We start from the raw sequence: 26,943 nt of genomic DNA on the forward strand, positions 1-26,943 counted from the left end.
GCGTGATATACCATCCCCCAAACTTGGATAGAGACCAAGGAAGACTACTGTGGGAGGAAATTGTTAAGGCCACAAGGCACGATAATGTTGTAATTCTAGGAGACTTTAACTTTAGTCAGATTGACTGGAATTTTTTGACAGGGAATTTTGAATCTAATGACTTTTTAGAAGTAGTTCAGGATTGTTTTTTGAAGCAGTTTGTGACAGAGTCTACAAGGGGTAATAACCTGCTTGACTTGGTTCTGGCAAACAAGGAATCACTTGTTAATAATTTAGAAATTTCAGAGGAACTTGGTGCTAGCGACCACAAATCAATTACCTTGAGCATTGAATGGAAGTATGACATTAGGGATAACTCAATAACAGTCCCAGATTTTTGCTTACCAGATTACAATGGGCTTAGAGAACACTTATCTGTTGACTGGGGTAACGAAGAGAGCTATCAATATGAGAGTTTTCTAAACACTATACATGCTGCCCAAAGAACATTTATCCCGTATAAAGAAATTAGATCGAATATAAATGACCCAAAATGGATGAATAATAGGCTCAAATATCTTTTAGGACAGAAAAAAAAAAAGAATTTATAGGCACATCAAAAGAGGTGAGGGTCATCTTATGAATCAGTATATTGACATTAAATAGGACATTAAAAAGGGTATAAGAAAAGCTAAACGGGACTATGAAATTAAAGTTGCCAGGGATTCGAAAACTAACCCGAAAAGTTTTTTCCAGGTTTATAGAACAAAAGTTAGAGATAAGATAGGTCCCCTTAAAAATAACTCTGGGCATCTTACTGACAAGGAGAATGAAATGTGCTCTATTCTTAATAATTATTTTCTCTCAGTTTTCACTCAGGAGGACACTACCAATATCCCAGTAATAAATTTTTATAGAGGGCTTGAAGACGACAAATTATGCAATATCATAGTCACTAGCGAAATGGTTATCAAACAGATAGACCAACTGAAGCAAAATAAATCCCTGGGCCCTGATGAACTTTTTTCCAGGATTCTTGAAGATTGTAAAATGGAACTTTGTGAACCATTGACTAATATTTTTAATATTTCTCTTCAAATAGGTGTAGTGTCTGATATGTGGAAGATGGCTAATGTAATTCATATTTTTGAAGCAGGGGACAAGTCGTTACCGTCAAATTACTGCCCAATAAGCCTAACCTCAATTGTAGGCAAATTACTAGTCAATTATAGCTGATAATATAAGAAGCCATCTGGGTAATGATTAATGATACTCAGCATGGATTCATGAGGGGCTGTTCCTGCCTAACTAATTTATTAACATTCTTCAGTAAAGCTTTTGAGGCCGTTGATCATGTTAAAGAATTCGATATTGTTTATTTAGATTTTAGTAAGGCACCAGAGACTAATAAAGAAAGTGGCTGCTCATGGCATTGGGGGAAAAGTGCTGTCATGGATCGAGTCATGGCTCACTAATAGGAAGCAGAGAGTATGTTTAAATGGGGTTAAATCCGAGTGGGGATCTGTAACGAGTGGCGTACCACAGGGATCAGTTTTAGGCCCGTTGTTGTTTATAATGTATCTCAATGACCTTGATGAGGGTATTACTAGTGATATGAGCAAATTCGCCGATGACACAAAGATAGGTATGATAATTGATTCAAACATAGATGTTAGGGAACTCCAGAAGGATCTAGACAAACTCTATTCTTGGTCAGAAAGTGGCAGATGCAGTTCAATGTAGATAAATGTAAGGTTCTGAAGCTCGGGAGTGTCCATAACCCTAGCACTGATAAGTTAAATAATGTAGAACTTAGCCATACAGATTGCGAAAAGGACTTGGGGGTTATGGTAAGTAGCAACCTTAAACCAAGACAGCAATGCCTAAGCATACGTAATAAGGAAGTGTAAGCAACAGAAGTTCAGAGGTTATACTGCAGCTTTATACATCATTAGTAAGGCCTCACCTAGATTACGCAGCTCAGTTCTGGTCTCCATATTACAGAATGGATATAAATTCGTTAGAAAACATTCAGCGAAGAATGACTAAATTAATACATAGCATTAGAAATCTTCTGTACGAAGAACGATTGAAGACTCTTAAACTACATTCAGCCGGGCTGTGGTTCGTACGTTGGTTTGCATGCAGCCAGCAGTAACAGCCTGGTTGATCAGGCTCTGATCCACCAGGAGGCCTGGTCACAGACCGGGCTGCGGGGGCGTTGACCCCCGGAACTCTCTCCAGGTAAGACGAAGAATGAGGGGAGACAAGATCGAAGTGTATAAGTGGAAGATGGGTATTAACAAAGGGGATATAAATAAGGTCTTGAGGATATCTCTCCAAGAGAGAACCCGTAATAATGGATTCAAATTAGATAAGTTTAGATTTCGAAAGGACATAGGCAAGTATTGGTTTGGAAATAGGGTAGTTGATCAGTGGAACAGTCTTCCTATTAGGATTATTGAAGCTAAAATGTTGGGTAGTTTCAAATTTAGGTTGGATAAATACATGAGTGAGAGGGGTTGGATTTGAGTGGGACTTGCATAATTCTTGGGTAGCTTTGGGTAGAGGTTGTTTTGATAAGGACTTGCCTTGTATGGGCCAGTAGTCCTTTTGCAGCGTTCCTCCATTCTTATGTTCTAATGAAAGTAAGTGCAAAGGATGGTGCTGAGAAGAAAAAGAGGATGATGTTTATTGAATTAAAGAATGAACGAGCGAGGTGTACGAGTTGTGGACTTGGCCAGGTAGTATACTTCTATGATATGTGTGATACTAAAGCAGAAGGGATCGCTAAAGGCTATAGCGTCAACCAAGTGATAAAGTGTAGCATTAAGAGTGCAAGTAGCCTACCTTTTCCACCCTCCACCTCTGCCAGCATCTGTTCTCCAAGGTAAATACGTACATTTTATAAAACCAGTTTATTTCTTTACATTCTCTGTTATGTTTTATTATGTTTTTATACAACATTTCTTATTTATAAATACATTGTTTCAGTGTTTTCCTTATGAAACTAGTGATCTAGTACAGTTAGCCTCACAAGCACTCCATTTTCAGAAGGGGAAGAATGGGAATACAGTGGACCCCCGCATAACGATATTAATCTGTTCATAAGAGCTCATTGTTATGCGAAATTATCGTTATGTGAATGAATTTTCCCCATAAGAAATAATGGAAATCAAATTAATCCGTGCAAGACACCCAAAAGTATGAAAAAAAAAATTTTGCCACATGAAATATACATTTTCCTACACACAAAGAGAAGGATACATGCACAATAGTAGAGTAGTACATGCACAGTATATATTGTGCATGTACTACTCTACTAAATGAAGAATAAATGACACTTACCTTTATTGAAGATGCAGCAATGACTGATGAGACACTGTGTCCTGGGAGTGCCTTTTCCTCCTGAGTACTGTAGGTCCTGTTTGGCATTTTCTTCCAGAACAGGCCTTATCACACTGTGTGTGCCACTACGATTCTTAAATCTCTCAAACCGACCTTTGCTGGCTTTAAATTCACCAATATGAGCACTAGTTCCAGGCGTTTTTCCCTGTTCACCTGGGTGTTAGTCGACTGGTGTGGGTTGCATCCTGGGAGACAAGATTAAGGACCCCAATGGAAATAAGTTAGAGAGTCCTCGATGACGCACTGACTTTCTTGGGTTATCCTGGGTGGCTAACCCTCTGGGGTTAATCGTTTCTCGGTAATTGTTTCACGTTAAGCCACACCAACAACACTCTCTCCACATCTTCGAGTAATACAGCTGATGGTGGTGCAGCAACAACAACAGCTGTGGTGCAGCTGACCATGGTGCAGCAGCAGCTGTGGTGCAGCAACAGCTGACCATGGTGCAGCTGTGGTGCAGCAACAGCTGACTGGTCCAATTTATCAGCTGATCATGGTACGATAATATTTATCACCCTTTTTACCACAGGGTTGGCACTAGAAGCTTTCTTTGGGCCCATGGTGGCTTATTTAGCAGTTACAAGCACTATAAATAATGGAATATACAAAATGTATCGAATGTATGCATGCAACCGGCCACCTTGGCTTGTAAACAATGACGGCAAGGCAGGCACTCAGGCTGGACGGACAGGTTCGGGATGAGTCATGTTCAGAAACAGCTGATGATGCAACAGCAGCTGACCGTGGTGCAGCAGCAACTGACTGATCCAGCAACAGCTGACTGGTCCAGCAACAGCTGACTGATCCAGCAACAGCTGACTGATCCAGCAACAGCTGACTGGTCCAGCAACAGCTGACTGATCCAACAACAGCTGACTGATCCAGCAACAGCTGACTGGTCCAGCAACAGCTGACTGATCCAGCAACAGCTGACTGATCCAGCAACAGCTGACTGGTCCAGCAACAGTTGACTGATCCAGCAACAGCTGACTGGTCCAGCAACAGCTGACTGGTCCAGCAACAGCTGACTGATCCAGCAACAGCTGACTGGTCCAGCAACAGTTGACTGATCCAGCAACAGCTGACTGGTCCAGCAACAGCTGACTGATCCAGCAACAGCTGACTGATCCAGCAACAGCTGATTGTGGTGCAGCAGCAGCTAACTGATCCAGCAACAGCTGACTGGTCCAGCAACAGCTGATTGTGGTGCAGCAGCAGCTGACTGATCCAGCAACAGCTGACTGGTCCAGCAACAGCTGATCGTGGTGCAGCAGCAGCTGACTGATTCAGCAACAGCTGACTGGTCCAACAACAGCTGATCGTGGTGCAGAAGCAGCTGACTGATCCAGCAACAGCTGATCGAGGTGCAACAGCAGCTGACTGGTCAAGCAACAGCTGACCGTGGTGCAGCAGCAGCTGACTGTGGTATGATAGTATTTCTCACCCTTTTTACCACTGGGTTAGCACTAGAGGCTTTCTTGGGGCCCATGGTCACTTATTTTGCAGATGAAATCACCAAAAACGCTGTAATAATATGAAATGTTCCGATTGTATGCTTGGATGTTACCGCGGAGGCTGGCTTGTAAACAGTGCCACTGGCGGAACATGTGAAGCTGGCTCAGGCCGCACATTAGAAGCGTCTCGGATGAATAGCGTTGAGCGAGTTTTTTAGCGGTATGCGAGGCAAAATTTTAGTGATAAAATGTATCGGTATGCGGATTTAACGTTATGTGATGCCAACGGTATGCGAGGGTCCACTGTACATGTATATGGTCAGAGCAGGAGCATGAGTGGCCGCCACCACTCGTCACATAATGACATACTTGTTCTAGAGTACAGTGGACCCCCGCATAACGCTATTAATCCATTCCTGAGAGCTCAGTGTTATGCGAAATTATCGTTATGCGAATTAATTTTCCCCATAAGAAATAATGGAAATCAAATTAATCCGTGCAAGACCCCCCAAAGTATGAAAAAAAAAATTTTTACCACATGAAATATTAATTTTAATACACACAAACTTAAGAAAACATGCACAGTTACATGACACTTACCTTTATTGAAGATGTGGTGATGATTGATGGGATGGGAGGAGGGGAGACTGGATGGTTTTAGTGTTTAGAAGGGGAATCCCCTTCCATTAGGACTTGAGGTGTCAAGTCCTTTTCCGGGGTTGCTTCCCTTCTTCTTTTAATGCCACTAGGACCAGCTTCAGAGTCACTGGACTTCTGTCGCACAACATATCTGTCCATAGTGGCCTGTACCTCTCGTTCCTTTATGACTCCTAAAGTGTTTCACAACAGTGTCAGTGTAATAGTCACCAGCACGGTTTGCAATAGCTGCCTGAGGGTGATTTTCATCCATGAAGGTTTGCACTTCAAGCCACTTTGCACAGATTTCCTTAATCTTTGAAGTAGGCAACTTCTTCAATTTCTCTCTCCCCTCCTCCGAAGCAATTTCCTCAGGCGTGGCCTCTTGCTGTTGAAGTTGATCTAGCAGCTCATCAGTGGTTAGTTCTTCATTGTCCTCCTCCACCAACTCTTCCACATCCTCCCCACTAACCTCCAACCCCAAGGACTTCCCCAATGCCACAATTGATTTCTCAACTGGCATAGGATTCTCAGGGTTAGCCTCATATCCTTCAAAATCCCTTTGGTCTACACATTCTGGCCACAGTTTCTTCCAGGCAGAGTTCAAGGTCCTCTTAGTCACTTCCTCCCAAGCCTTACCTATAAGGTTTACACAATTGAGGATATTAAAGTGCTCTCTCCAAAACTCTCTTAGAGTCAATTGAGTTTCTGAGGTCACTACAAAGCACCTTTCAAACAGAGCTTTTGTGTACAGTTTTTTGAAGTTTGCAATAACCTGCTGGTCCATGGGCTGCAGGAGAGGAGTGGTATTAGGAGGCAAAAACTTCACTTTAATGAAGCTTAAGTCCCCACAAAGTCACTCTGCCAAGTCTGTAGGATGACCAGGGGCATTGTCTAACACCAGGAGGCACTTGAGGTCTAATTTCTTTTCAGTTAGGTAATTTTTCACAGTGGGGGCAAATGCTTGGTGTAACCAGTCATAGAAAAAGTCCCTAGTGACCCATGCCTTATTGTTTGCCCTCCACAGCACACACAAATTAGCCTTGAGGATATTCTTTTGCCTGAACGCTCTGGGAGTTTGAGTGATACACTAATAAAGGCTTCACTTTGCAATCACCACTAGCATTGGCACACATGAGAAGAGTAAGCCTGTCTTTCATAGGCTTATGTCCTGGGAGTGCCTTTTCCTCCTGAGTAATGTAGGTCCTGCTTGGCATTTTCTTCCAAAACAGGCCTGTTTCATCACAATTAAACACTGTCTATGTACTCCGTGAATTCATGCACATATTTTTCAGCTGCTTTTTGGTCGAAACTAGCAGCCTCACCATGCCTTATCACACTATGTATGCCACTACGCCTCTTAAATCTCTCAAACCAACCTTTGCTGGCCTTAAATTCACTCGCATCGCAGGCATTTTTCTAATTAAATCCTCATGCAACTTCCTAGCCTTTTCACTTATGATCGCTTGAGAGATGCTATCACCTGCTATCTGTTTTTCGTTTATCCACACCAATAACAGTCTCTCAACATCTTCTATCACTTGCGATCTCTGTTTCGAAAGCACAGTTAAACCTTTGGCAAGAACAGCTTCCTTGATTGCCGTTCTCTTGGACACAATAGTAGCGATGGTTGATTGGGGTTTACTATACAACCTGGCCAGCTCGGAGACACGCACTCCACTTTCATACTTAGCAATGATCTCTTTCTTCATCTCCATAGTAATTCTCACCCTTATTCCTGTAGGGTTGGCACTAGAAGCTTTCTTGGGGCCCATGGTCACTTATTTTTCAGGTGAAATCACTATAAAAAGGCTGTAATAATACGAAATGTTCCAGTTGTATGCTTGAATGTTACCGCGGAGGCTGGCTTGTAAACAATGCCACTGGCAGAACAAATGAGGCTGACTCAGGCCGCATGGGCGCATCTCGGACGAATCGCATTGAGCGAATTTTTAGCGCTATGCAAGGCAAAATTTTAGCGATAAAATGTATTGCTATGCGGATTTAACACTATGCGATGCCAGCGTTATGCGGGGGTCCACTGTATATATAATGTTTCTATGTTATTTATATTGTTTATGTCATATTAGACCAGTTATGATAGATAAATAAGCCCTAGAGCTGATATTAGTGTTATATTGAAGTATTTTCTCCTGCCTCCCAAGAGCAGGAATTCTGCTGTAATGGATTAATGGCATTTCAGTTAATTTCAGTAAGGAAAATTGATTTTATATATAAGCAAATTGAGTTACAAGGTAGGTCACGGAACGGATTTAACTCGTAAGTCAAGGTACCACAGTATTAATAAATTTAAAAAGTGAAACTTTTGTTTTTCTTATTGGGCCACCCTGCCCTGGTGGGATACGGCTCGTTTGTTGAAAGAAAGAAGAAAGACTTCTTTTTTTTTCTATAATCTTTAAATGTTTTTTTTTAATCTGCTTAATAATGATATAAGAAAGAATGAGCACATTTTGGCTTAAATCTTATGGTTAGCTTTAAATTTATGGGTGAACCAGCCTAGATAAAACATGAATGATTTACATTATCTTCCTTAAAAATGTTGTATAATTGAATCTCGCTGATTTCGAAGCACGTGACCGTTTTTTTTAATTAAAATGCTTGGGTTTTTTCGACTGTTTTCTTGGTCTCACAGAAATTTTTTGATATACTATACAGTACTGCTTCTGCATCATTTTTATAGCCCAATACACAAAAAATAAATTATTACAGTATTGCATAGATATTTTTATTTTTTGTTTGAATAAAGAAGCATGATGTGATGAACTGATCATGTTTTGTTCAGGTTATTTTGAAATTGTCCTGGAAATTGCTGAGGGGTCGTGCAGTTTCTTGTACTCAATCGATAGCTGAGCCATCTAGGGCTCAAAGAAATTGCATTTTTAAATATCTGAACTTCGACACTCTGAACTTTCTCTATCATTTCATAAGGAGGAACTTTATGCAGGAGTTTTCTTGTGAACAGCAGTACTTTCTGCATCATTTTTATAGCCCAATACACAAAAAATAAAGTACTCGTGTCTGATCACTGTTTGTTAGGATTGCCCAAAAACTAGAAATGACTGGTAAGATTTTTGGTTATACTGTATCCTTCTCCAACCTTCCTTCCTTCTTTCTTACTCCTAACTCATTTCTCTTCTCATTTTTTCCTCCTCCTCTTTCTCCACTCCTTTCCTTTCTTTACTCTCTTGCCCCTTATTCCCCTCTCTCTTGCCCCTTCTTCCAATCTCTTGCTCTGTCTCCTCTTTTCCTTCTCTTTCTGTCCTTCTCCCCCTCTTTTTCTCCCACCTCTCTACCATCTCCCCCCTTTCTTCTCTTCTCACTCTTCTCCCCCACTCTCCTCCCCCTCCCTCTCCCCTTACCTCTCCCCTTTATCCCCCTCTTCTATCCCCCTCTCCCTTTTGTCCCTCTCTTCTCTCTCCCCCCCTTCTCTCTACCCTCTTCTCCTCTTTGTACCCCCTCCTGTCTCTACCCTCTCTCTCTTTTCTCTACTCTCATCTGTCTACCCCCCCTCTTTCCCCTCTTCTCACCCTTCTTTCTCATCCAATATCCTCCCCCTGTTCTCATGAGCTTTAACTATATATTAATTACAGTTTTAGTGATTTATTTTTAAAAATGTAATTGCTGTATTTTATATTATAAGGCTTATTATTATTAGGCTTTATCCAATTACTGTGTTTTGGAGTTGCTTCTTAATACGTATTTAGCATTAGGAGATTGTATTTTAATTTGATGAGTGTTTGAGGTAAACCTGATGTAAATATGAGGGAGAATGCCATCCACCTGCTGAACTGAGTTAGTTTATTGCTGAAGTATGTAAAATATGCAAGATCGTTTTATAATGTGATGTCACCATGGTTGTTTAGTGTATTTATAGATAGGGTTGTAAGAGAAGTGAATGCTCGGGTATTGACAAGAGGTGTGAGGTTAAAAGATAAAGAATCTAACACAAAGTGGGAGTTGTCACAGTTGCTCTTTGCTGATGACAGTTTGCTTTTGGGAGATTCTGAAGAGAAGTTGCAGAGATTGGTGGATGAGTTGGGTAGGGTATGTAAAAGAAGAAAATTGAAAGTGAATGTAGGAAAGAGTAAGGGTGATGAGGATAATAAAAAAATTAGGTAATGAAAGATTGGATATCAGATTAAGAGAGAGTATGGAGGCGGTGAATATATTCAGAGATTTAGGAGTGGACCTGTCAGCAGATGGGTGTATGAAATATGGTGAATCAGAGAATTGACAAGGGGAAAAAGGTGAGTGGTGCACTGAGGAGTCTGTGAAGACAAAGAACTCTATCCATGGAAACAAAGAGAGAAATGTATAGTTATACCAACACACTTATATAGGTGTGAAGCATGGGCAGTGAATGTTGCAACAAGGAGAAGGCTGGAGGCAGTGGAGATGTCATGTCTGAGGGCAATGTGTGGTGTGAACATAATGCAGAGAATTTGTAGTTTGGAAATTAGGAGGAGGTGTGAAATTACCAAAACTATTATCCAGAGGGCTGAGGAGGGGTTGTTGAGGTGGTCTGGACATGTAGAGAGGATGGAACAAAATAGAATATCGAGAGTGTATAACTGTAGTGGAGGGAAGGCGGGGTAAGGGTCAGCCTAGGAAAGGTTGGAGGGAGGGAATAAAGGAGGTTTTGTGTACTAGGGGCTTGGACTTGCAGCAAGCATGCATAAGTGTGTTAGATAGGAGCAAATGGAGACAAATGGTTTTTAGGACTTAAAGTGCTGTTGGAGTGTGAGCAAGGTAACATTTATGAAGGGATTCAGGAGAAACCGGAAGGCCCGACTTGAATCCTGGAGATGGGAAGTACAGTGCCTGCACTCTGAAGGAGGGGTGTTAATGTTGCAGTTTTATAACTGTAGTGTAAGAGCGCCTCTGGCAAGACAGTGATGGGGTGAATGATGGTAAAGTTTTTCTTTTTTGGGCAACCCTACCTTGGTGGGAAATGGCCGATGTGTTAATAAAAAAGAATAATAAATATTGTTTTATAATTTTTTGGTGGATTATTGGGCTGAGTGATCAATTTGGATAAAACAACAGGTGCACAAAATATGCAACTAAATTATTTACCTCAGACAAGTTGGCCATATTTATGAAGTATTGTGAAGAACTATTTTTGACAAAATATTTAGAATTTGACAAATAGTATATAATATTTGAATTCACTTTTTTATTTATTTACTGAATTTCCAGGAACTTACAAGCTTAAGAAAATTACCTTGAAAAAAGAGGGATTTAACCCAAATGTGATTGAGGACAAGATGTACTTTTTGGATACGAAGAAGAAAGCATATGTCCCTCTTACTATTGATCTTTATGACAAGATTGTTGGTGGGGAAGTGAGGATGTAAACTGAGATAAAATGCAGTATTATAGAAATGTTAAACAGCTGTGGTGCACCCTTGTTGTAAAAATAACATTTTCATTATGAGATTAGTGTCAAATCTAGTACAAGTAGCCAATAAAGATTTCTTATATTGACTGGCAGATTATACTGGTATTCAAAGATATTCCAAGACACAAATCTTTTGGCTTATTTGTAGACTGAATACTGACATATGGACCTGATTCTTGTTTTGTATACATTAAAAAGCACTGTAAGCGCATCTTCAGGAAGACACTTATGAAACTTGCATAATTAATCACTATATATTCCTACCTATTGATGGTTCCAGGGTTGCCCTCCCCTGTGGCCTGGTCCCAGACCAGGCCTGGTTGAGGGTCTGATGAGTCGTGCTTTTTGTGCTACTAACACAGTCCAGTGTAGGCATCACAGCATAGCTGCACAGAAACTGACTGGAAGAACCTGCCATTTAGCCACTTCCCTCATACTGTGTTTGAAATTGTTGAAATGTGTCAATGAGTCGGTGTTTATATCCTAAAAAAATTACAGATTCTATGAAACAAATAATGCACATAATCTAAAAAAATAGTGGTCAATGAATATGAATACAGTATTGATAATTGTGATTACCCTGGAAGTAATAGAGCACAAGGTAGTGTTTAAACTTTAAAATGTTTATTAGAGAATAAGCTTATTTTGGTTCAGGGCAGTAATGCAGCTATTGCATTTTTTCAGATTAGGATAAAGTGTTACTAGGATATAAATTTTGCCCACCTCAGGAATTTCTGAAATTTAGTTTCCTTGCACTAACCTTAATTACAAAGGGTAGCTGATTTAGACACACACATTCTGTGGGGTTAATGCATACTGTGAAATATTAAATACTACTTTCCTTAAAACTGTTTAACTTTAAAGGTTCAAGAGGAATGTTTATAGACATAATACATGGAAAAGGAAGCATTACATGTTCATACATGTTCTGTTGGTTTTCTATATGTTAGGGCCATAAACTGATATAAATGCATTTATTTCTTCTCATGGTTGTTTGAAGCCTCTAGTCATACTTTATTTATGTACTGTATGGTATTGTATGATTACCTACCTGATCTTGCAGTGTTCTTACTTCTTTGGACTGACTGATGAGAAATAACATTTTCGTATTTAGTTTGAATTCCGTGTAAGAGGACTGCTTATACTATCATTGTCCAATTTATTCAGTGTCCATGTGGCTCATTTGGGTGTTTTAAGATAGTTCCATCCATGCTCTTATGATCTCGATTCTTCTCTGATAAAGAACATATCCTGGTCTACCCTACCCAAGCCTTTGAGTATTTTGTATGCTAAAATCATATCCCCTCTTTATTATTATTTCAGACAGAAAGCCTAACTCTTGCATTCTTTTATTTTTCATAGTTCATTTCTTCTCACCTAATTACTTTTGACTGAAGTCATTTTGTTGTTACTAGGTGAGGGCTACCAGGAGGGTATTTCATACAGATACTGTGTTCTCAGGAATGGTCCACCTGTATGATGGAAATAATGTTCTGAACATATTTTTTTTTATAGATACTGTATGGCACTCTTGTGTTTTTATGTTTTCAAACTTAGCCTGTACTGCTTCCAGGTTTGGGGGTAATGATTATTCTTAGATCTTTTTCTTTTAACTTTCCATGAATTATTTTTACCTGGTTATTACCTCTTTATTATTTAACTCTTGCTAGAGTTAAACTTTAATAAACATTCTTAAAGTCTATAAATGTGCAACATATTTGATGGCAGCTGTAAGTGTAACTACTAATCTACAGACTTCAAAATTCTTTCCAAATGTCTAATTTGTAATAGGCCCAGGCTTTCATTGTTGGCCTTGCAGGTTCAAGGATAAATTTAGCAAGGTTAAATCAGGTTTTAAAGTTAATTTTGATTCAAAATGAAGCATTTGCATTGTATACCATGTTAAATGTGTGTAAATATATATACTGGTATGCAAAATACATGTGCATATCAAAAGTATGTGTTTGAAAAATCTAGTTTTAATATAGGGCCATTTGTTTGATCAGTTTGGCTTTAGGCATAGCATATATTCATAATATGTATAAAAATCTGACTAGAGGCTCAAAAGAACCCATAAGAAGAAATAGTATGCTGTATATTTATCTCTGCTCATGGTACCTTTCAAGCTTTTGGTCATATTAGCTCTGCATACCTGTATGGAAGGTTTCAGTAACATAACTCATATACTGGTTAATGTGTCCACAGATGGTGGACATAGCTGTTAGAAATCACTCCAGGATATTCTGTATGTTACATCACTAACTGGGGTATGTAGTACCTGACTAGCATTGAGGTACTGTTTTGCATAATATATTTGACTTGTGGCATATGGCTTCTTGATATTATAATAAAATAAGGATTAATAAAATAATACAGCTTCTTACTCCATAGGGTGCTACTGTATAGTTTGAGATGTATTATTTATATGTTGAGATGAGATACCACAACCATGACTGATATATCTCAGTGTTTTTTTTTTTTTTAACTAGTTTGTAAAATGTATTAACTTTCTATATATATTTACAGTAGTTTTATATTTTTCCATTTTTTTCATGTGTTTTTAGTGGAGGTAATTTTAATTTGCATATTCTGGCTTGGCAGTGTTTCAACTTTAATCAGTAATGAAATAAGTTTAAAGGAGGTATTATTTTAATACTGCATAGTTTGATCTTTGTTTCTTAGTAAAAATAGCTTAATGTAGTGGAGAAGGCTCTCCACTACATGAGAATGCATGCATTATTCATTCAGTATTACATACTGTATTTTAGCTTTTTTTTTTTTACACAACGGTGTTAATCTTGATACAATAAATTTGTAACATCTTTGTGTGTTAGAAAAGCTTGAGCAATAATATTGTTGGGAATTGTCACCACCTAAAGTAGTTGTGAAACAAGAGGTACATTTCACTGAACATGAGAATATATTTTGCAGTTATGTTTATTACCACTTTTAGTTGAGGGGAAAAGGGTAATAATTTTATGTAAAACATAGCATGAATAAGCATTGAGACAGTTGTGAAAGCATGGTGAATGTGTGCTGAAATACATACTTAAGTCTCTCTTCATACAGCTCACACAGTGTCTTGAATAACCTATATATCAAGGACTTTTGTATTTTGACCATGAATTATGCCTTAAGAGGTTATTCCATATCATTGTTATTGTAGAAATAAATCATGCTGATGAAATATTTTAAATATATCCTTGTTATTGCAGAAGTAAAAATATATTTCTCTCTCTCTCAACACACCGGCCGTATCCCACTGAGGCAGGGTGACCCAAAAGGAAAAATGAAAGTTTCTCCTTTTACATTTAGTAATATATACAGGAGAAGGGGTTACTAGCCCCTTGCTCCCGGCATTTTAGTCGCCTCTTACAACATGCATGGCTTACGGAGGAAGAATTCTGTTCCACTTTCCCATGGAGGTAAGAGGAAATAAACAAGAACAAGGACTAGAAAGAAAATAGAAGAAAGCCCAGAGGGGTGTGTGTGTATACAGTGGACCCCCGGTTAACGATATTTTTTCACTCCAGAAGTATGTTCAGGTGCCAGTACTGACCGAATTTGTTCCCATAAGAAATGTTGTGAAGTAGATTAGTCCATTTCAGACCCCCAAACATACACGTGCAAACGCACTTACATAAATACACTTACATAATTGGTCGCATTCGGAGGTAATCGTTATGCGGGGGTCCACTGTATATGCTTGTACATGTATGTGTAGTGTGACCTAAGTGCAAGTAGTAGTAGCAAGACGTACCTGAAATCTTGCATGTTTATGAGACAGACAAAAGACACCAGCAATCCTACCATCATATAAAACAATTACAGGCTTTTGTTGTACACTCACTTGGCAGGACGGTAGTACCTCCCTGGGCGGTTGCTGTTTACCAACCTACTACCTAGGTAAAAATATATTTACAGTATTTTAATTAATAGAAGCTGAGAAAGTGAAAATAGTAGCTCACAATTGTGGGAAAAGATTTTGAAGAGAGAATTTCAACTATGTTTAGTGTATGAGAGCACTTTAAGTATTGTAAGTTCTCCTGCTGGACTTCATAAGGGCAGCTAAAGCAAAATATGTTGATAATAACATATACACCTCTTCAAGGGGGGCTCCTTGGTCTGAGGAATTAGACCTGTCAGTCTCCTTCCTCAGACCGAACCTAATTACCCCCCAATCCCCCCTTCCCTATCCCATCCTCCCCTTTTTCCTTTCCTCCTCCTCCTCCCCACCCCTCCCTTTTGCCCTTCCTTTTTTGGCCTTTGGGATTTTTCCCACAGGCGTGCTAGTTCCTAGGTTGGGGAAAGGGTACCAGGGTCCATCCCATTCCATTGAGGTTCTTGGCGGTGGCGTAGTTTGCCGTGGAATCTGGATCGCCTGGGGATGTCCCGATCCCTCTCCGGTATCCCGGAGGGTGGTCTTGGGTGTCTTTCGAGCAACGGGTGTATCTCTGGAAGCCACTTTTCGGATTCCGGGGAGTGGCCGAAGGAGGTATGCTTTGTGGCGGATATCCGGCCACCCTCTCTTTTGTCCACCGAGGTAGCTCGGCAGATGTGAGGTTGCTATCCCGGATTGCTGGTTTACTGGCATGAAGGGTAGGGTATGGCACGGGTTCCATGCTGCATCTGCGCTACTTGCGGTGCTGAGGTCCTCTTGGGCGCAGAGGGATATTTCTGGCCCTTTCATTCCTCCTAGGAACTATCCCTCCCTGGTCCCCCCATTTTTTTCTTTTTTTTTTTTTTTTTTTTATTTTATTTTATTTTTTTTTTTCTTAAAAACAAAAAGAAAGAAGTAACCTAACCATGGAGCACCTGATCCATGACCCTGCTAACCTCAGGCCCCTTATTGTTACCTCACCCCGTTCTGACCTCACCTCGTCTTTTGGCCACTCTTCAGACATTCCTAAGGCCCCTGTACCTCTTGCTGGTGCTGTTTCGTCACCCGCTTCAGGTGCTGGGGTTTCGACTGACTCCTTCGATTTGTCTGACCTCCGCTCTCCTTTGACTATGCTTCTGGCCTCTCCCTCTATGGTGTGACAATTTTCGAATCGCCAGCCTGTCCCACGTTGGACCGAATCTGGTCCCACTTCTAAACGCCAACGACAATCTCCTGATGATGTTACTTCGTTACCTTCCCATTCTACTCGGAAAAGACCGACACGTCATGCACTCCCTCTCCACACTCAGTTTTGGACCATACAATGGACTAAATTCTTTACTTTAAGACAGACTTCTACTGCCTATCTTTCCGACCATAGTATTGGCAAAGCGCTCCTACGCCATGTTGGTAGAGATATTTCGTTTCATGCTCTTAAGAGTGGTACGCGCATCATCACAGTCCAGAATTCTACCCAAACTCATGATCTTTCTCTTCTTTCACATATCGATACTATTCCTATCACTGTCGAAAAACATCATTCCCTCAATTCTTGTAGTGGTACTGTTGTTCTGCCCCATACCACAGTCCAACAGAATTTCCAGACATGTGGCAATGACATTCTCGAATAGCTGGAACTCCAAGATCTCCCAATTCTCAAGGTAGACACTTATGTTCTTCCTACCCGCGGGAGAAGACGATACCCTTGCAATGTGGCTCGTTTAACTTTTGACAGCCGTGAACTCCCATCCTCTGTTTATGTAGCAGGACATCGGTTACAAGTTCAGAAGGTGATCCCTACACCGCAACAGTATAGGAATTGCTGGCAATTTGGCCACCCGGCAAAATATTGCAGATCAATAGCCGAATGCCCAGTCTGTGGTGCCGATGACCACTCTAATACATCTTGCAGTCGACCTCCCTCTTGCCTTAATTGTCATGAGGCTCACCCTTCGTACTCTCACCGTTGCTAGGTCTACTTAAATGAACGGGAAATTCGTTGCCTCAAAGAGGCAGGTCTCCCTTATGCTATGGCAGTTTTTCATCTCCGCCTCCAAGGAAAACTACTCCGTGTTTATTCTGGTGTTTCAAAACGTCCCCCCACTTCTGGGGTCCCATCTTCTGCAGCCTCCTTTGCGGTTGCCAGTCCCATAATCACTCCTGTATCTAATTCTTTTGCTGTCCTGGGCTCAGACGTCCCTACTTCAACACCTCAGTCTGTCCTCACTTCTTCGTGTTCTCCCTCACAAACACCGGTATCAACAAGACCTCGTACGACACCTCCTCCCAATCGTCCCTCTACTTCTCAGAGGTCCAACAAATCTCCTTTAACCCCTCCTTCCCTTCATCCACCTCCACATTTTACCTTCCCGGTCTCTGTACCTAGGTCTTCCCCTTTCACTGGCTCCGTTACAAGTGTGGAGGTTCATCCTCCTCCTCGTACTGTGCCTTCCTCCCCTGTCCCCTCCCAAGTTTCTTCCTCTTCTGCCACATCCCAGGTTTCTGCCTCTTCTGTCCCCTCCCACACTTCTCCGGTTCCCTCCACCCTTTCGCCCCGACCCCCTACCTTGGTACAGTCCATTACAGCTCCGATCTTTACTCACACTCCCCCTCCTTCCATCTCCAATATTGTCTCCCATACGAAGTCTCTGAACTCCGAAACACTTGAAGCAATCTCTGAATATATTGCAGAGACCAAACCATCAATGGACACTGATCCACCCTCTGTTCCTTCTCTTTCTTCTTCTCCATCTGCGCAACTCCTTTCTTCACAACGCACCGTTCCTTCGCTACTTGAACGTTTTCCTTTGCCACCGCATGTGGACTTTCCTAACCCCTCTAGTCCGTAGGTACCCTTACCTGCGGATTTCAGGTATCTTTATCATTGCCAATCATGGCCTATTTACAGTGGAATATTCGCAGCCTCGGGTAATCGGGGTGAGCTTCAGATGTTGCTCTCCCAGTTTTCCCCTGTTGGTGTTTGCTTACAGGAACCAAAATTACACTCTGCCATTATCTATCCCATCTCAGGCTATAATTTATTGTATTCTTCAGATCCTTTTCCTGATGGGACCTTTAATGAAAGTGTCCTTCTACGCACTGATATTCCGTACCATCAGCTATTTGTTCGTACTTCGCTGCATTACACAGCAGCCCGTATCCACTTGCATAGGTGGTATACACACTGTTCTTTGTATCTCTCTCCTTCTCGGGCATTATCTATCCTGGATACTGCCTTTCTTGTTTCGTCATTACCGCCACCACTTCTGTTACTTGGCGATTTTAATGCCCATCATTTCCTCTGGGGGGGGGTCTCACTGTGATTCCCGTGGCATTCAGTTAGAGGCTTTTCTTGCTACCCACCCCCTCCATGTTTTAAATACAGGTACTCGCACCCATTTTGATCCTCGGACTCATACTCTCTCTTGCATCGATCTCTCAGTCTGCTCTTCCTCCGCTGCATTAGACTTCACCTGGTCTATTCTCCCGGATTTACATGACAACGATCATTTCCAAATCATTCTTACTTCCCCTTCATATTCACCACCTCTTCGTAACCCACGCTGGCAATTTGATCAGGCAAATTGGAACCTTTACTCACAACTAACTGTTTTTAGTGAGGTTTCTTCTTCGTCCTCCATTGATGAGCTTTTACACCTCTTCTCATCTTCCGTTTTAACCTCAGCTTCTCATTCTATACCCCAAACTTCGGGCAGACATTCTCAGAAATGCGTGCCTTGGTGGTCTCCTGCTTGTGCTCGAAAGCCCAACTGTCTACGGTAGCTTCCCGCTCTTTTTCTTGACCACTTCCACTCTCATTCTCATGCCATTGCAGTGTACACAGATGGCTCTAAGTCTTCTGACGGCATAGGATTCGCAGCAGTGTTTCCGGACAGCGTCATACAAAGGCATTTACTGTCTTCGGCTAGTATCTTTACTGCTGAATTGTATGCCATTCTCGCAGCACTTATCTGCATTGCATCTGTGCCTGTGTCATCATTTGTGGTTGTCTCAGACTCCCTTAGTTGCTTTACAGGCTATACAGAAATTTGATACACCTCACCCCTTAGTCCTCCGTATCCAACTTTGGCTATGCCGCATCTCTACCAAGCATAAAGATATTGTGTTTTGTTGGGTCCCTGGTCATGTTGACGTACAGGGCAATGAACAGGCAGACACTGCTGCGCGGTCAGCAGTACATGACCTACCAGTTTCATATAGAGGTATTCCATTTATGGACTATTTTGCTGCAATAGCTACCCACCTTCACACCCGTTGGCAACAACGTTGGTCTACTCTACTCGGTAACAAACTTCAATCTATTAAACCGAGTATAGGTTACTGGCCGTCTTCTTATCACCAGTGCCGAGGTTGGGAGACTACTCTCTCCCGTCTTCGCATTGGCCATACTCATCTTACTCATGGATATCTCATGGAGAGGCGCCCTGCTCCTCTCTGTGAGAATTGTCAGGTTCCATTATCGGTCAGCCACATTCTATTAGACTGCCCACTTTATCAACGAGCACGCAGAATTTACCTCCGTCTTCTTCGCTCGTCTGCTCTCTCTTTACCTTCCCTTCTCGCTGATGGACCCACCTTTCATCCGGACTCTCTCATTGACTTTTTGACAACAACTGACTGACTTCACAAACTCTGATGATACCTTCAGCCCTTTCTACCTCAATCTCTTGCTACCCTCTACCCTGCACTATCCTCTGCCCCGCTGTTTTCTGTAACCTACTGATCGCCCCTCCCCTCTTTTGCCGCCTAATACCCTCGCTTCCTTCCCTACCCTGCAGCGCTGTATAGCCCTTGTGGCTTAGCGCTTCTTTTTGATTATAATATAATAATAATAGCATATACAGTACTGCATATGTAGAAATTAAAAAAAAAAAATTGTTTCATGATCTATGGTCCACTCAACGAGGTTTAATGCTGGCAAGGGGGCTCTTACTCTGAGGATTTGGACTTTTGCTCCACTTCTTTGAATTAAGCCTGAATGCCTTGCATTCCCAGGTGCTGTATGACCCCCTGTTGATTTAGTGCTCCCCCATAAATGTGATAATAATAATAAAATGATCTGCAGTGAATGGAGATAAAATGGAGAGGCAGTGTTGGCCCTGCCTGAATCAACTGACTGGTCGTGCATCACTCCATCACAGTTTGGTTTTGGGTTGCATACTAGTCTTCATGTGTATGCAGCAAAAAAAAAAAATCAGCCTGTATGTTTCTTCACATCCCATTATTCTTTGTAATCAATGATGGCTATGTCACTTGCAGCAGATGCAGCAAGATCATCCTGCTGGATCCCAGGACATTATGGTATTGAGGACAGTTAACTTATAGACTCATCTGCATGTTTGCTATGCAGAACTTTCCAAATCTCCTGTATGGAGTTGACCTTTCTGTTTTGTATTACTATCTTAGTGTTTCAGATGTACATTACTACTTTTCCTTAGAGAGGCACTTCAGTGTTCAAGTAAATACAGCCTCTCCTCACTTAACAATGTACTCGTTTACCAATGCCTCAGACTTAGAATGGGCTCTCTGACCAATATTCATACCTAAATAATGTATATTAAAGCTGATTTCCTCCATTCATTTTATTTCAATATACAGTACACTACTGTATAAACATTTAAAAATATACCAGAAATGTTATAAATGGTGCTAAGGTGACATTAAAACAATATCAAAGATGGTTGACACAAACTCATTACCATTATAATATGCTTCTCGCTTAGCGACGAATTCGTTTAAAGACGCGGTCTTAGGAACGGAACTTCGTCGTCAAGTGAGGAGAGGCTGTATCAGCTTCCCTGGCTGTCTACAAGTTAAGGGCCGTGTTCTTAGCACTCCTTGCTCCTGCATGCCATTTATGAACTCGCCACTGTTCTTTCTTCAAATACCTGGTCATTCCTCTTTGTAGATGATTTTGCTATTGGTTGTGCAGATAAGCTGTCAACTGAATGACACCTCTTCAATGCCCTATTGATTAGGCTTCCAATTGGGCCAACTTACATGGTTTTAAACTTTTTATTGCTAAAAAAACTGGATAACGTTTATACAACACCCTGTTATCCCTCATCCTGGTTCCTGTATCCCTGAATGAAACATGCTCAGATTTCTCAACTTTTGAATGTAATGGGTCTCACACAGTTTTCGTAGCACTTACCTGTATTGCATCTATGCTTGTGCCACCATTTGTAGTAGTTTCAATCTCCCTTAGTGCTTTGCAGGCTGTACGAAAATTTGATTCACCTCATCCCCTGGTTCTTCGTATCCAACTTTGGTTATACCCTATCTCTAGCAGGCACAAAGATATTGTTTTTTGCTGGGTCCCCAGTCATGTTGACATACAGGGCAATGAACAGGCAGACACTGCTGTGAGGTCAACAGTACATGACCTCCCAGTTTCATATAGAGGTGTTCCATTCACAGACTATTTTGCTGTGATTTCTACCCATCTTCGCAACTGTTGGCAGCAACGTTGGTCTGATCTGCTACATAACAAATTGCATTCTCATTACACCAAGTACATATAGGTTTCTGGCCATTTTCTTGTCAGCAGTGTCAAAGTTGGGAGACTACACTCTCCCTTCACATCGGCCATACTTGTCTTACTCATGGGTATCTCATGGAGAGGCAGCCTGTTCCACTTGGTGAGATTTGTCAGGTTCCAGTTTCTGTTAGCCATATTCTGTTGGACTGCCTACTCTGTCAACAAGAATGCAGAATTTACCTCCAACATCTGTCACCACTGTAATGCCCTTATTTTATCTTCCCTTATTGTTGATAGACCCTCCTTTAATCCAGACACTCTCATTGACTTTTTGATAGCAACTCATTTACTGCACAGACTTTGATGATGGTGCCTCTAGCACTCCTCAAAGCCCTTGCTGCCTCTCCCTCTTGCTCCCCTCTACCCCTGCCCTACTGCACTGTATGACATAATAATCCCTCTCCCTCTTGCTACCCAATACCCCTGCACCCTTCCCTTCCCTGCTGCCTTGTATGACCCTTGTAGATTTAGCGCTTCTTTTTTATTCTTTCTTTCAACACACCAGCCATATTCCACCGAAGCGGGGTGGCCCAAAAGGAAAAACGAAAGTTTCTCCTTTTACATTTAGGAATATATACAGGAGAAGGGGTTACTAGCCCCTTGCTCCCGGCATTTTAGGCGCCTCTTACAACACGCATGGCTTACGGAGGAAGAATTCTGTTCCACTTCCCCATGGAGGTAAGAGGAAATGAACAAGAACTAGAAAGATAATAGAAGAAAACCCAAAGGGGTGTGTATATATATATGGTTGTACATGTATGTGTAGTGTGACCTAAGTGTAAGAAGAAGTAGCAAGACGTACCTGAAATCTTGCATGTGTATGAGACAGAAAAAAGACACCAGCAATCCTTCCATCGTGTAAAACAATTACAGGCTTCAGTTTTACACTCACTTGGCAGGACGGTAGTGCCTCCCTGGGCGGTTGCTGTCTACCAACCTACTACCTAGGTTCTTTTTGATTATAGTAATAATAATAATGGGTCTCGTACTCTCCCTAAAAACTGCCTGTCAGTCACCTTAACCTGCTTAAAACGTAGCTTATTTTTCCTGAGATGCTGATAGACAAACCTTTCACTTATATTCACCCCTAATCTTAAGCTAGAATAAAGACTGACCATATTCCTCAGCTTTTCCCACTACTATTGCTGTATTTGATCCCATTTATCATCAAGGTTATGTTTGTGTCCAGGATTTTTTGATCATGCCCAGTAGAGAGCCTGTATATTAATGCAAATATGTCTGCAAGATCATATTGGCCATTGTCTATTTTGTCTGCTTCCATACCCTTTGTCATGTGGATACTAATAAGTCAATTTGTTTAATTATCACTACCATTTATTACATCCCTTTAAACTCAGTACTTGTGCTCTAGCAGTACAGTGCTCATCATGGCATTATGCCAGGTGAGGAAGAGGGGGGGGCAGAGTCTTGTTCAAAAGAATCAGACCTGTTCTTCTCCTTCCTTGGATCAAACCTTATTGCTCTCCATTTCCTGGGCACCACATGATTCCTATGGGTTTAGCACTTCACCCTAAATATAATAACATAAGCTTATGAAGGAATAATATATGTTAATCATATCAAGGGATAATATGGGAAATGTTTCTTTGAATATTTAATATAAAAAATTACAAAGAGCTTCACGCTTGATATAAATATGGTATTTACATTAAGTATATTTCCACAGACAGCAAAGTAAGAAATCAGATCTATCTGAACTACAGACAAAAATTAAAGCTTATGAAGAAGGTTACGTGTGCGCAGTATGCAAAGCAAGTTAAACGGTTCACTTTCACAATCCTTGGAAAGTGTCCCTTTTAAACTAAGAGTGCAATGAAAGAAAGCCATGTAAGAATGTGTAAATACATATATACTGTATGGTACAGTATGACCTGATTGCATTAAAAATATTCAAACCCTTATTTTGTCACTTCGGAACATCCAAAACTGACCTAGGTAATTTTTGTACTAACGTACATGAATGGTTGTTGATGACTGCAAATAATGTACTTTGCCATTGCATGTTTTGCATTTAAAAACCAAACTACTTGCATATTTACAAATCAAATGGCTACTACTACATAAGAATGACTATACACGTGTGTCCTTTACACAGTAATAGTACGTACTTTGTTAAAATCCTTGAGATGAGACCAGCTTATAACAGAAATTAAGAACATGACTTTTTACTAAATTGGTGAATACCATGACAGGTGATATTGTATTTCGAACTGAAATTCAAGATTATAGCAGTGAGAGATGTGTATTATGTCTTAATATAAAACTTGCAGTACTGGCAAGACATAAGTAATCGTTTGATTTATTCCCACCAATGCTGTTAATATCCAAAACCAAATTTTGCATTGTATGTATGTATGAATTTGCATCAACACAGCACAAATTTCCTTGTAATGAAATAAAATAATGTATATTTTAAATGTACTGTACAGTAAATACCAAAACAAGGTAATGGTATGAAAATACTTCACTGTGCCATTTAGTTATGAAAACTTCTCCCTGCCCCCCTCCCCCTCAAAAAAAAAATATATGCACTATTATATAATGATTTCTTTCCTCAGTATCTAGCTTTATTCCTTTAACTACAGTGCAAAATATCATTTAAGTCATGCCAGAATCAAAGCTATGACTTCCAATAAGCAAACAACACACAGCAGATCCATCAGCAAAGTTTAATTCTAAGGTAATTTTTCTACAAAGTAGAAAACAAACACTTGAGGCTTCACTAATAGGTCATTATGAGAATCTTGGGGATAAGGCAACTGCCATCATGTGACAACGATTCATGTCTTCAAAGGAAGGCCATGAGTGTAATTAACTGCTAATTTGTCCATCTAAATTCTAAATAATGTGATTAATAGATCTTTAATATACAGTACTGTAAACTACAATTAACTGTAAATTATATTCGTTCGAATTATCAAATTCATGCAGAAGACACAGTGAAAAGAAATTCTGTAATACCTATATAAGAGCAAAATGCATGAATTATACCCACAAAGCCATTATCAAACATGAATAACACTGTTTTTTTTAAATTGGCAAGATTAGTAAGGTCAGAATGTCTTTCAGTATTGGGGCAAAGTAAATGCTGAAAATCAGTTCATGAGATCAATGAATTTGTGAAGACAGCAGTTTGTTGTCCCTCCAAGAGAGCTTCCTTGATGCCAGTGAGGGGCTCTTGATCAATGCTTCCCTTCCTTGGATTGAACCTAAATGCCTTCCATTCCCCTAGGTGCTCCACCTCATGAATATTTTTTTTTGTTTCCTTGCAGCTAATGTATACTCTTTGAAAATAAAGATATTTGCTTCTTGCATATATAAAAAGATTGTGATATATAATATTTGTACTAATTTATTATAGATTAGATTTAATGCTGCTTGAATTGTATGTGACTTTTTTTTAAGTTCACTCAGTGATATTATGAGAAATAGCCTTAATTCTATGTGTGAAAAACATCACAGTTGTAGGATAACCCCTTGATGTGATGCTGGATTGATAGGTGGTGGAGCAGCAAAGAGATCACAACCCTGATACACAAACCGTATTAACTGTCTCCGTAATTCAGGGTCGGTAATTAATGCCTCTGTTACCCTTTCTTCCTCTAGATCACCTGCTTCATATTCACTATTATCCTCACTGTCACTTAACTCTTCAATGTTAATATATTCACAATCATCTTCATCCATTGCATCATCATCTAAAACTATGATTTCTTCTTCACTATCATCCTCAACTAATGTTACTTCAAAACCTGCATTAAATGTCCTAGGAACCCTGAGAGTATTAGAATTATTAGTTGAAATTTCCTCCTCGGATTCATCTGTAGGGGTAGTCTGTGCATCTATAATAGCAGTGGCAAGTTGCTGGGAGAGCTTAGTTAGCTCAATGTGGGCATGTTCTCGAGTCAAATGTGCTGCTAAACCCGTCACTACTGGGTGGTCTTCAGGAAGATGCTCCTCCTCTAGCAAAAATCTGCATCCAAAAATTATTGATATTAGACTTATGTATTTCAGGAAAGGCATACAACTGTAGTGTTATACAAAAATGTTCACTGTAACAGTTTTATACTGGAAACAATTTTAATACTGGTCACTAGTCATGAAATTCTTTGGCAAAAATAATGTTTGATAAAGTTTCCTTGGGGAAAATAATTAATGGTTTAATCTGATACATTAACAATTCATAAATGAGTTAGTTATGTAATACAGGACTTGAAATATAAGAAATTTTATTAATAGAGTTGATCTGACTAAATAATTTTTAATGCACCGAAGTTTTTGTTAGCATTTTTCAGCTAATACATATATGTAATAGCAAATTAAGAAGAAAATTATTATGTAATTTTTACTTTGAAGAGCTGCAATTTATTTAACAAACCTTAGTGTTTCCTTCAAACAATCTTGGTACCCAGCAACAACATCTGGGTCAACTATTTCTTCTACCTCTTCACTGAGTCTCGGAAGATTAACTGGCACTTGAACAGGGTCCTCGGCTGGATGTGCTCTTGCCTCGGGTCTGGATGCATTTGCAGCCTGACTAGATTCATTTTTGCGTGGTGACACTGGCACCGGCATCTAAAAGAAAGAATTACACAGTTTTGTGAACCTAAGTTGAAATAAGCCAGTGACTGTTGGATTAGGTTAAATTTGCAAAATTTATCAAAAATGTATGTCTAAAACAAGTACTGTATTGCATGGCTTATAAGACTTGTTTTAGATTCAATGGCTCAGCATTGGAAGTAACTAGGAGAGTTACAGCCCACCCCACACCCCAAACTTATAGCTCTCATCACTGACCTTCAGATTATAGGATGCAGGGTGGTTTTTGATGACATTTTATGGAAAAAAAATGAGTAATAAGCTGCAAAATACAGTACAGTATATTTCATATCAAACCTTGTATAGTACAGTTTACATTTGCAGCAACTAATGACCCTTATGATTTTAGCACCATCCTTGAATATAATAGTAATATTAATACAGTAATAATAATATACATTTATTTTAAAGAGATTTTGACTTGTTTCCCCCTAGAGCAGTGCTTCTTAGCATATTTTGGGTCGTACCATCCACTGCAGTTGGTCCTCATCTCCATGCCCCTCTCCTTCCTTCACAAAAATTCTAAATGTAAAAATAAAAATATACTCTTTATTTAAGAAGGAAAACTGAGAAAATAGTTATCATCAACTTTATTAATTTTAACAATTCAAAAGGGTCTGTTTAAAGAGAAAATTACAAATATGCAACATATTTCTTATTTTTGCTCTGGACTTGTACCCTCCTTCCCCTGGAAATTACTAATTATGTATAATAATAATTAATAAAAATAATAATAACTTTCTAAGCTATCGTATCTGAGAGCATCTGAAAAGATAGTGATTATAATCACTCATACATAATTATGTATGAGTGATGGTGAAAGTATTGAATAATTAAAGTTTTTTCCTTTTTTTTTGTCACCCTGCCTCGGTGAGAAACAGCCGACGTGTTAAAAAAAAATAATGTCAGGGTAACCGCACATTATAGCTTCAAGTCCAGTTAGATAGAAGGGTAAGAGAGGAGATACATTTGGAACAGCCCT

At 40.1% G+C, this 26,943-nt stretch overlaps 1 protein-coding gene across 1 annotated transcript in view; it reads right to left on the reverse strand.

Annotated features, from left to right (window-relative positions):
• Positions 1–23,372: 23,372 nt before the first annotated feature.
• The window catches only part of LOC128684508 (uncharacterized), a 30,744-nt gene continuing 27,173 nt past the window's right edge, over positions 23,373–26,943 (reverse strand). The window contains exons 2-3 of the mRNA XM_070096421.1: positions 25,741–25,937; positions 23,373–25,335 (exon numbers count right to left, since the gene is read on the reverse strand). Coding sequence (XP_069952522.1) covers positions 24,819–25,335; positions 25,741–25,937 — 714 coding nt within the window. The 3' untranslated portion in view covers positions 23,373–24,818. The remainder of the gene's footprint in view (positions 25,336–25,740; positions 25,938–26,943) is intronic.

This window comes from Cherax quadricarinatus, chromosome 4 (assembly GCF_038502225.1).
Source record: "Cherax quadricarinatus isolate ZL_2023a chromosome 4, ASM3850222v1, whole genome shotgun sequence".
NCBI classification, from domain to species: Eukaryota; Metazoa; Arthropoda; class Malacostraca; order Decapoda; family Parastacidae; genus Cherax; species Cherax quadricarinatus.